This window comes from Chlorocebus sabaeus, chromosome 12, assembly GCF_047675955.1.
Source record: "Chlorocebus sabaeus isolate Y175 chromosome 12, mChlSab1.0.hap1, whole genome shotgun sequence".
In the NCBI taxonomy this organism is placed as follows: domain Eukaryota; kingdom Metazoa; phylum Chordata; class Mammalia; order Primates; family Cercopithecidae; genus Chlorocebus; species Chlorocebus sabaeus.
In genome coordinates, this window is record NC_132915.1 from 64,219,188 (window position 1) to 64,229,873 (window position 10,686).

Consider the following 10,686-nt stretch of genomic DNA (forward strand, 5'->3'; position numbering starts at 1 on the left):
GATGAGCTGCTATAGCACATTTTAAATGAAAGCAGAACTATAAAGCAGAATGATCTGGAGATCAAGAGGAAGGTCCAGGCTAAAGCTGTGGGTTTGGGAGTCATCCTGTGGCAGTCTGAACTCAAACTGTGTAAGAAAGAAGGCATAAGGTGATATGTAAGAGTTGAGCCTTAAGAGTCATGAAAATGAAGAGGGACTGAACAGAGAGGTACAAGACAGTCCAGCACCATAAAAACAATAGGAAACGTTTTACAAAGGAGGGGAGCAGTGTCCCAGTCCACAAACTTCTACCCCATTCAATTCCTGCCAGTCAGGTCCCTGACCCTCTCCCCTCTTCCATCTCTGCTTCTGGGTTTTCTCTCGTATGGGTTTCAGTGTCTGTCTACTGATTTCTTCTCCATCCCTTTGCTACAGGGGGTGGCACTGAGAGCCGACCAGTCCTTCGCTACAGCAAGGAACAGAGGCCAACCACACTGCCCATCCAGCCCTTCGTGTTCCAGCACCACTTCCCCAAGCAGCTGGCTAAGGCCCGGGCCCTCCACAGCCTTTCCCAGCTTTACAGCCTCTCAGGCTGCAGCCGTACACAGCAGCCTGCCCCACTGGCTGCCCCTGCTGCTCAAGTCTCAGTCCCAGCTCCCTCAGGGGAGCCACAGGCATCCACTCCCCGAGCCACTGGCAGAGGTGCCAGGAAAGCTGGGTCTGAGCCAGAGACCTCTCGGCCATCGCCCCTGGGAAGCTACTCCCCCATCCGGAGTGTTGGCCCCTTTGGGCCCAGCACTGACTCTTCTGCCTCCACTTCGTGCTCCCCTCCTCCAGAGCAGCCCACAGCCACAGAAAGCCTGCCCCCATGGAGCCACTCCTGTCCTCCTGCTGTCCGGCCTGCCACCTCCCAGCAGCCGCAGAAGGAGGATCAGAAGATACTGACCTTGACTGAGTACCGGCTCCATGGAACAGGAAGCTTGCCGCCTCTGGGCTCCTGGCGATCTGGCCTCAGCCGAGCAGAGAGCCTGGCCCGGGGAGGTGGTGAGGGCAGCATGGCCACCAGGCCCAGTAATGGTACGAGCTCCAGCATCTCCCTCCCCAACCCGCCACCTCACACAAGCACTTCCACCACCTCCCCTTTGAGTGGCTGCTTACAGTCTCGCCTGGGGCCAGAGGTTAGGATGTCTGCGTCCTTCCCCAGCATCTGTAGATAATAACCTAGTGTTTCATGCGGGCCGCTGGGTGGGTGTCAAACTGTCTCACTGTCTCCTGCCAACTCTTGTCTTTCTGCTGATCTGTCTGCTTCCAGCCAACCACCTATCCCCTCAAGCCCTTAAGTGGCGGGAATACAGGAGGAAGAACCCACTAGGGCCACCTGGTTTGTCAGGGATCCTAGACCGAAGATCACAAGAAGCTCGGCTGGCCCGAAGAAACCCTATCTTTGAGTTCCCTGGCTCCCTCAGTGCTGCCAGCCATCTGAACTGCCGGCTGAATGGTGTGTGAGCAGGGTCCCCAGTACACCCGGGGCAGGCTCTGCCATGGCTGGGAAGGGCTAGAGAAGGGGTCAGTCCCAAAGGAACATGTCTCAGACAGTACAAGGCACTGAACTGGGCTGGAACTCCTGCACCGAGAGTTGCTCAGGATTGACTTTTCTCTTCTTTCCAGGCCAAGCAGTGAAGCCGTTTCCACTGACCTGCCCTGACTTCCAGGACCCCTTTTCCTTGACGGAGAAGCCTCCAGCTGAGTTTTGTCTGTCCCCAGATGGCAGCTCAGAGGCCATTTCCATTGACCTGCTTCAGAAAAAAGGTGCATATAACCCCCAGCTCAGGCCAGGGACTCTGCTGTCACTACCTCCTCACACTTGCCCTACTACCTAGCCAGTCTTAAATCTCTAAGTGCTGGCCGGGCCCGGTGGCTCAAGCCTGTAATCACAGCACTTTGGGAGGCCAAGGCAGGTGGATCATGTGGTCAGGAGTTCGAGACCAGCCTGGCCAACATGGTGAAACCCCATCTCTACTAAAAATACAAAAAAATTTTGCTGGGCGTGGTGGTGGGCGCCTGTAATCCCAGCTACTTGGGAGGCTGAGGCAGGAGAATCATTTGAACCCAGGAGGTGGAGGTTGCAGTGAGCTGAGATCACACCATTGCACTCTAGCCTGGGCAACAGAAGTGAAAACTCCATTTCAAAAAAAAAAACCAGAAACAAATCTCCAGGCTCTAGGGCCGGAGGAGAAAGCTGTGTATCATGAGTGCATATGACTGAGCAAGGGTCATTCATCAGAGGCTTTCGGAGTCGGGCTCCAGTCCCTTCCTGCAGTGAGCAAAGTCTCATGAGGAGGCTTCCATGTCATCAAAAACTGCCTCAGTGCTCTTGGAGGGGCAGGTGAAGGTAGTAGAGGGCTGGCAGCTTGGGTAAGCGTGTTGGTGACATCTAGTAAGATGAAGACTGACAAGACCCACTCTAAGAACATTTTTAGGGAGATGGAGAGAACTGAGCATAATTGTGGGCTGAAGATGAGCCTGTGAAGAGAGCTTAAGTTCCCTGCAAAGGCAGAAGGGGAGAATCAGAGCTCAGGGAGAAAGAACCCGGGCAAGAAGGGAAACAGCCACCTTCCTGCAGGACATGAAGGGGATGCAAGTGGGCAGGGGAGTGAGGGGTGTACATGTGAGATTGTTACGAATTTTGGAGGCAGAGGGAAGTTAAAAGAGTTTATAACTAGGGGCCCCTGTTCTCTGAAGCAGAACCAAGGGCTTGAGAGGACTGGTGTCGATTTCACATGGCAACTTGAGGGTATGGCAGGGAGTGCTGACAAGGCACGTATCAAAGAATCGCCCTTGTCTGGCACTGGTGTGAGGGACTTGGGTTTTCTTCAGGTCAGTGGCTTGGTTTCTCAGAGTGGAGAAAACTGATAGTTGGCCTGAGCCAGGATTGGAATAAGAGGACTGAGAGGTGAGGACATTGGGAGGCTTGACAATGGCATCATTGAGGTGGCTCCAGGCTGGGAAGTAAAGACAGGAAGAGCTTAAGAACTGGGCAGAACCAGAAAAGGGCCAGGCCTGAATGTTCTGATGAGACCCACATGCAGGTGTGGAGACTGAGTAAGTGTGGGAGCCCTTCCCCACCCCCGCTGAAGTTTCAGCCCCAGCTGAGTTGGCTAAGGACTTGCTCAGGGACCTGTCACATCACATTCTTCCCTGCAGGGCTGGTAAAAGCTGTTAACACCGCTGTGGACCTCATTGTGGCCCATTTTGGCACAAGCCGGGATCCCGGGGTGAAGGTAGGCGAGGAAATGTGAAGAGCTGAGCTCTGCCTGCACGCCCTTACCTGTCCTGCGCTACCACCTTCCCTTGCTGTCTTGCATTTAGAGCCCAGGATTGGGTACTTAGGAATGGGGATGGCAAGAGGGGAACCACGAGGGCCTGCTATGAGAGGACCACGGTCAGGCCTGAGGCAGTTTACTGCACTTCCCTACCACACCTACAGGCAAAGCTGGGAAACAGTTCTGTGAGCCCCAATGTGGGCCACCTGGTTCTGAAGTACTTGTGCCCTGCTGTCCGCGCTGTGCTGGAGGATGGGCTCAAGGCCTTTGTACTGGACGTCATCATCGGGCAGCGTAAGAACATGCCATGGAGTGTGGTTGAGGCTTCCACACAGCTAGGTAGGTGCTGGGTGCCAAGACGGGGACCCGGGGCTGAATTTAGGGTTCCAGAAATTGGTCATGTGACCTGCAACCCTGGCTTCCTCCCAGGCCCATCCACCAAGGTCCTGCATGGCCTCTACAACAAAGTCAGCCAATTCCCAGAGCTCACCAGTCATACCATGCGCTTCAACGCCTTCATCCTCGGCCTGCTCAAGTGAGTGCACAGAGCGGCAAGATCCCCTAAACAACTTGCTCTGCCCCCGACCCCCGGGCTCTGCCTGTGCCAAGGAACCAACTCCCTGGACAGACAGAAAGGGTGGATCTGGAGGGTCCTCCCAGCCTGCTATGACCTCTCAGTAAGTCACTGCCTTCCCACTGTGCCCATGACTCTGACACTGGTCACCAGCGTGGGCTGCTTTTACAAATCTGTAATCTGACTTATTTGGAAATTAGTCGGGTTTCTTAATTTCTCTGGACCTTGTAAACCCTGATCCTCTCCATTCCAGCACTATTTCCAAATCCTGCTTGGCCCTAAGTCCACCTTGGGACCTACATCCTAGTAATATGCTTTCTCAGGTATGGGCCCAGGCCATCTCCTTTGGCCCTGAGCTGCCTGTACTTGCACACAGTAGCCACCTTGATTTCTTAGGTCTACTGCAGGCTGACTCCACTCCAGGAGGAAGCAATTGGCTTGTAAATCACATGTCCATCTCCCTCCACACATCCCCACTGACTCTGGAATTAGGTGAAATGAATCGTGCCATGGAAGGGTGCGTTCACCTATTCTTCCTGTGCCTGACCCCCTGGATCTGTCTCCTTATCTGGCTGTATTCACACAAGACTCAACTGTCTTCACCTGTCTCCCTACAGCATCCGGTCCCTGGAGTTCTGGTTTAATCACCTCTATAACCACGAAGGTAATGCCCAGAACCCTGCAGGTCAAACTCAATGGGTCAGAATTCAGAGGCACAAAAGAGGAAGGAAGAGCTCTTTTCATTGCTGGAGGTGGGGAAGGGGACCACACAAGCATTCATCCTCAGAGCCTCAGGCTTCCACCCAAGGCCTTCCCCAGCCTCTGCTTGAGTTAAAACCTTGGGCCAGGCACAGTGGCTCAGGCCTGTAATCCCAGCACTTTGGGAGGCCGAGGCGGGTGGATCACCTGAAGTCAAGAGTTCAAGATCAGCCTGGGCAACATGGTGAAACCACATCTCTACTAAAAATACAAAAATTAGCTGGCTGTGGTGGCACATGCCTGTAGTCCCAGCTACTCAGGAGGCGGAGGCACGAGAATTGCTTGAACCTGAGAGGCAGAGGTTGCAGTGAGCCGAGATCACACCACTGCACTGCAGCTTGGGCAACAGAGTGAGACTCAGTCTCAAAAACAAAACAAAAAACCTTGGAGCCAGCAGGATACTCCAGCAATCTGGGAGTCAGGGTGGCCAGGAATCCCAGCATCTCACTCCTCTAAACTCAGGGCCACCGCCTGGGGTTGGAGGGTTTAGGCACTGCACAGCTGTGGGTGGCAGCGTTTACACTTAGTACATGCAAGTTGACTGGTGCACAGCCTGCGCCGCTGTCTGCCACAGCTCTACCCAGGCTGTCTTTCAAAGTCCCACTTGGGCCAGGCTCTGCTTCTCTGTGTGGATCAGTCCCTCTCTCTTTTCCCCTAGACATCATCCAGACCCACTACCAGCCCTGGGGCTTCCTGAGTGCAGCTCATACCGTGTGTCCCAGCCTCTTTGAGGAGCTGCTGCTGCTGCTACAGCCCCTGGCCCTGCTGCCCTTCAGCCTCGACTTGCTATTCCAGCACCGGCTGCTGCAAAGTGGGCAGCAGCAGCGGCAGCACAAGGAACTGCTGCGGGTGTCCCAGGACCTGCTGCTGTCTGCCCACTCCACGCTGCAGCTGGCCCGGGCCCGGGGCCAGGAGGGCCCTGTAGACATGGACAGGGCAGCCCAAGGGGAGCGGGTGAAGGGTGTGGGTGCCTCAGAAGGTGGAGAAGAGGAAGAGGAAGAAGAAGAGACAGAAGAGGTGGCAGAGGCAACCGGGGGCTCAGGGCGTGGCAGGTGGGCCCGAGGTGGGCAGGCCGGCTGGTGGTACCAGCTCATGCAGAGCTCCCAGGTCTACATTGATGGCTCCACTGAGGGTTCCAGGTTCCCTCGTGGTAGCAGCAATAGCAGCAGTGAGAAAAAGAAAGGGGCAGGAGGTGGGGGGCCTCCCCAGGCTCCACCACCCCGCGAGGGAGTAGTGGAGGGGGCTGAGGCCTGCCCTGCCTCTGAGGAGGCCCTGGGCCGGGAAAGGGGCTGGCCCTTCTGGATGGGGAGCCCCCCTGACTCTGTGCTGGCTGAGCTGAGGCGCAGTCGGGAGAGGGAAGGGCCTGGTGCCCCACCAGCAGAAAATGAGGAAGGGGCCTCAGAGCCTTCACCTGGAGGCATCAAGTGGGGACACCTCTTTGGCTCCCGAAAAGCCCAGCGGGAGGCCCGGCCCACAAACAGGTGAGAGCCTGCCCATGGTAGGGATGGAGGGAGTAGGGAGCCTGCTGTAAGCCAGGGCATGGGCAGAGCCTGAGTCTAGCTGCTGTCCCTAGGCTCCCCTCGGACTGGCTGAGCCTGGACAAGTCCATGTTCCAACTAGTGGCACAGACAGTGGGTGCCCGCCGGGAGCCAGAGCCCAAGGAGAGCCTGCAGGAGCCACACTCTCCAGCCCTGCCCTCCAGCCCTCCATGGTGAGCCTGGGGAAATGGAAGGGCTGAGGGACTGCAGTTGGCTTTTGATGGGGTTTCTCTGACCTCCATGTGCTGTTTCCCCAGTGAGGTGCAGGCACTGTGCCACCACCTGGCCACCGGCCCTGGACAGCTGAGCTTCCACAAAGGAGACATCCTACGAGTGCTGGGGCAAGCTGGAGGAGACTGGCTGCGCTGCAGCCGTGGCCCTGACTCTGGCCTGGTGCCCCTGGCCTACGTGACATTGACCCCAACTCCAAGTCCAACCCCTGGAAGCAGCCAAAACTGAGGCCCTGTGCATGCTGGTGGCCTCAGGGACCCTCATAACCCCCAGACTCAGAGCCTGAGAGCCCTTCCCAAGCCATTGGCTTGGCTGCAGAGTAGACTGAGAGCTGGGGCCACGTATCCCTGTGCTGGCACCTGCTCCCTGTGCTCAGTATTAATTACGCCCCCTTAACTGCCCCAGTGACCTCGTCCAGACCTCCACCCAGGAAAGGAGGGACGGGATGCAGCACTGGGCTGCCAGGATTTCCCTGGCCCGTCTGGGTCAACCTTTCCATGGGTGAAGACAAGCAAGTCCCCCTGGAGGCAGGTGGCCTAGAAAGCCATCTACAGGGTTCCCTAGGCCAGGTGGAGATGAGGATGGGTAACAGTATTGGGGCCAGATCCCTAAGCCCCCCAGCTGTAAATAGGCTATGGCCAGTGCCTGGTCATCAGAAGAGGGAGGAGGAGCCCGGGCGTCTGTTTATGTATTTATTTATTTATTTATTATACCTATTAATAAAAAAGGTGCTCAGCCTCCAGACCATTTTCTCTTTATGCTCCTCCCACCCACCTTTCTCCCTTCCAAAAGGAGGGCTGGGACAGGATGAAAAGGGAAGGGAACTTGATATCCAGGGGCCTAAGCCAAGAGCTGCTTCTGGAAGGTGCTGAGGCCCAGAGCATCATGGGTGAGATGGCCAAATGTGTGGCCAAACTGGAACTTATACCCTGTGTGGCCAAGAGAGTGTCATGTGTAGCCAGTGGCATGGCAAAGCCATTTAATTCTCAGCCAGTTGGCTAGACCTCCAAACGACCCTCTAAAATCTGAACTCCTCACTGGGTAGCTACCTCAGTTTCCTTTTCTGCCTAATGATAAAGCTGAACCACATGATCTGAGCCCTCCCATATCTATTAGTTCCAACCCCCACAAACCACCCCACCCCCATACCCACACAAACATTCCAGTCCCCAAAGCCTCCCTGGGGGCTCTTCTCACCTGGCACATAGCCCCCATAGTTAGGTAAAAGACCCAGGTTCTGAGGGTATGTCCTGGGAAGTGGGGGGAGATATTTGGGGTCCTTCTGGGCACTGCCTGGTGAGTGCTTCTGCCCAGATTCCTGCAGTGCCTGGTTGCTGAGCACAGGAAAGCTGGAGCCGAAGAGGAAGTGGGCGCGGGGCACATAGCCGGTGAAGCCCGGGGATGGGGACACTGAGCCAAGGCATCCTGGGGCCTCCCCACGCCTCTGATTCTAACCCCCAGCTCTCACCTGACATGAACTTGCGAGGATCCCTGTCATCCATGGAGTAGGGAGAAGCCTGTGAGAGAAGCCCCTGTGCTCTCACACAATCTCCCAGGGAGGAGGAGCTGACAGTCAAGCGCACATCCCCTGAACCCACAGCCACACTACTCATGGCTGCCCCCACCATCCCCACCACTGCCCAGACACACAGTAAGGCCCCCACTCCCACCCCTCCACACTCCCCACCAGCTTCTTGGTCTCACTTGTTCCACCACCTCCAGTGCTGGCTGCTCCTCCAGCTGCCCCTCTGGCTCTGGTACCTGGTCCTTCTCTGTGTCCTTTCTTCCCTTGGCCTCCTTTGGCAGCTCTTCACTCCCTTGCTTTCCATGCAAGTGAGTAAAGTCCCTCAGAGCCTCGGCCCAGACCTGGCTGCAGTTCTTGGCAAAGATGAACTGTGCCCGGGGTACAAAACCTGGGCATGCGGGGACAAGGAAGACTCATTAGTGTTTGGAACACGTGCTCCTGGGAGGGGCACCTGGGCATACCTGTGTACAAACCTGTGTACCCAGGGATCATGCTGGAGCTGAGCCTTTCATGCCCATGCCTGAGAGGTAGGCTCTCCCTGGGAACCTCAGGAGATCTTGGAGGCCGAATGGGAGGCAGAAGTGTGCGGTGGACAGGGGGCCAGGCTAGCCCAGGAGGGTCTTGAAGTAGCTGACCAGTCACCTGCCCATAGGTCTGGCCCATGCTGAACCGAAGTAGTGGGCAGTGTCCAGTGTACCTGCAGCACAGACTCACCCACTCACCAGAATCGTCCTGCCCCGCCATCCCCAGAGGCAGAAGCAGAGACCTCTGGAGCCCTGATCTTTCTGGACTCAGCAGTGTATACATTTGGAGCAGGCATTTCTAAGTTCTCTGCCTGGGCTTTCGACCATTCCTCTCTGCTGTTACCCTGTTCCCATGGAGAGAACACCACAAAGCTTCGGGGCAGATCTGGGGTCTCCCTCGTCCCTTGCTTCTCCTTTTCCATCCAACACCATAGAGACCTCAGCCTCCCGAACCAACCTGTCCGCTTGGCCCCACGCTCTAAGCAGTTTAATTCCTCCACCTTATACCCCTACTCCCAGCAGCAAGTGGGGAGTTCTGGGTGGGAGTCTTACCCCGGGATATAATGAGCGTTCTGAGGGTTGAGCCCTGGTATGAAGGTGCTGGCCACAGCCATGGAGAGCCAGGCAGTTCCTTTTGTTTGCCTTTGAGCCAAGGCTCTGGTCTGTGTGTACCGTGTCCAGGGCTATGGGGCTAGAGGAAGGAGGCGGGGCTAAGGGAGGAGAGAAGGGAGGGGGCACTCATGTGAGGACAGCCAGGGCCAAGGCCGGCAGAACTGTAGAGCAGAGGCTAGCAGGTCTGTCTGTCCAGGACAAAGGTGGTCCTGCCTCGTGGGGCAGGGCCAGAACCGAAGGAAGTCCTGAGGTGGGAGGTGTGAGGTGAGGGAGCAGAAACCATTTGGGCCACTGAGCTCTATCTCAGTGACTTCCTTCCTGAGTGCCTGTGTGAGATGTGGACACTGCACTCCTCGTGAATCTGGGACCTTGAGAAAGAGGGTCTCTAAGGGAAGCCAGGGCCCAGAGAGGAGGTGAAAGAGGACAGGTGATGGGGGGAAAAAGGAACCTAGACACCTCTAAAGAGTAACATCACTTATTTTCAATAATTTAACAAGAGTGGCTTACTGAATACCTGCTATAATCAGCGTCATCCATTCAACAAATGAGCCAGGCTCTGTGAGGCTCCGGCCACGGTGACCGAGTGTGCACTCCATGGGAGCCAGAAAAGCTGCGGGGGGCTGAGGGAAGGAAACAGGATAAAGTTGTTGTAGGGGTGGGCGGTAAGACTACGGCGCAAGTTAGAATTTGTTTAAAAAAGAAAAAAAAAGATTCCGATTCTAAGAGAAGAAAAAGCACAGACCAGGAAGATGAGATCTCAGAGGAGGGGGAAACATGATTAAAACCCTACTCTGGGTTGGGTGCAGCTGCACTCACAGTGTTGGGTCTGAGGTTGGGTCAGGGCCAGGCTGAAGGCTCAGGGCCCACGTTTGAGGCAGAGCTCTGCTCCTCTCCACCTCCAGTGACCATGCCTGCGCTGCCCAAAGACAGCACTGACACCCCAGGGAAATTGCACAAAAGCACTGGGCCCCAAGGCACACATTTCATGTTCCTCACTGTTCTGCCAAGGACGGCCTTAGAATGTGTCATTTAGAGTTGTGGGGACTTAGAGTGAGGGTGGGAGCTGAGGGGCAAGCCCGGAATAGCAGCAGCGTGTCAAGCTTAACAGCCAGACTTGGGATTCTGTGACAGACAGTATCACAGCTTATACCTAATTCCTGACCCCCATCTCCTTTCTTCTGAGGAGCCAGAAACTTCATCAGGGAGGCTTGGAGAGCCAGCCTGGAGGAATGAGCTGGATTAGTCTAAGCGTGGTCCCATGATCCTTCTTCTGTGACTGCTTAGGCACGGGCTTCTGGCATTCTGGATAATATGAGGGGAAATCTGCTGGGGCAGGGCAGCGTCCTGGGAAAAGTTTCTTTGTTCTTAAAGAAAAGGTTCACATCAAATTAGAGCAAGTGAGAGAGACAGAGATGCACCAGACAAAACGATGTCCATTCCTACCCCTAGACTTTTGGGGGACGTGAGGCTGGAACGCTGGCAGGCATGTGGAAGGCTTGTGGAAAGCTAACCTGGAGACAAGTCCTGGGCACATCAAGGATGGATGGTGGAGGAGAAAGGCCAGGGTCCTGAGGGTAATGTAGAGCCATGGAATTAACCAGCCTTTTTATGTGAAATAGTA

General features: G+C 55.7%; 2 protein-coding genes across 9 annotated transcripts in view; one reads left to right on the forward strand and one right to left on the reverse strand.

The window, feature by feature from the left end:
* Positions 1–7,148, forward strand: part of RUSC2 (RUN and SH3 domain containing 2) — a 69,569-nt gene extending 62,421 nt beyond the window's left edge. For 6 of the 7 annotated variants that reach the window (XM_037998282.2, XM_037998283.2, XM_037998281.2 and 3 more), the window contains 10 exons: positions 415–1,056; positions 1,292–1,477; positions 1,648–1,788; positions 3,184–3,260; positions 3,467–3,641; positions 3,732–3,837; positions 4,494–4,540; positions 5,294–6,116; positions 6,209–6,346; positions 6,431–7,148. In XM_037998282.2, the coding sequence (XP_037854210.2) occupies positions 415–1,056; positions 1,292–1,477; positions 1,648–1,788; positions 3,184–3,260; positions 3,467–3,641; positions 3,732–3,837; positions 4,494–4,540; positions 5,294–6,116; positions 6,209–6,346; positions 6,431–6,632 (2,537 nt within the window). In that variant the 3' untranslated portion in view covers positions 6,633–7,148. The remainder of the gene's footprint in view (positions 1–414; positions 1,057–1,291; positions 1,478–1,647; positions 1,789–3,183; positions 3,261–3,466; positions 3,642–3,731; positions 3,838–4,493; positions 4,541–5,293; positions 6,117–6,208; positions 6,347–6,430) is intronic. The other variant, XM_007968830.3, reaches the window with a different exon arrangement.
* CIMIP2B (ciliary microtubule inner protein 2B) lies at positions 7,148–10,064 on the reverse strand. Of its 2 annotated transcripts, XM_007968835.3 has the most exons (6): positions 9,006–10,064; positions 8,403–8,626; positions 8,109–8,317; positions 7,873–7,921; positions 7,602–7,814; positions 7,148–7,333 (listed from the first exon to the last, which is right to left on the reverse strand). In XM_007968835.3, the coding sequence occupies exons 1-6, from the start codon at positions 9,065–9,067 to the stop codon at positions 7,245–7,247; spliced, it is 846 nt and encodes a 281-aa protein (XP_007967026.1). In that variant the 5' UTR covers positions 9,068–10,064; the 3' UTR covers positions 7,148–7,244. The 2 variants fall into 2 exon arrangements, with proteins under 2 accessions (XP_007967026.1, XP_007967025.1); XM_007968834.3 differs by lacking the exon at positions 7,602–7,814 and having other exon boundaries at positions 8,403–10,064.
* Positions 10,065–10,686: the final 622 nt, after the last annotated feature.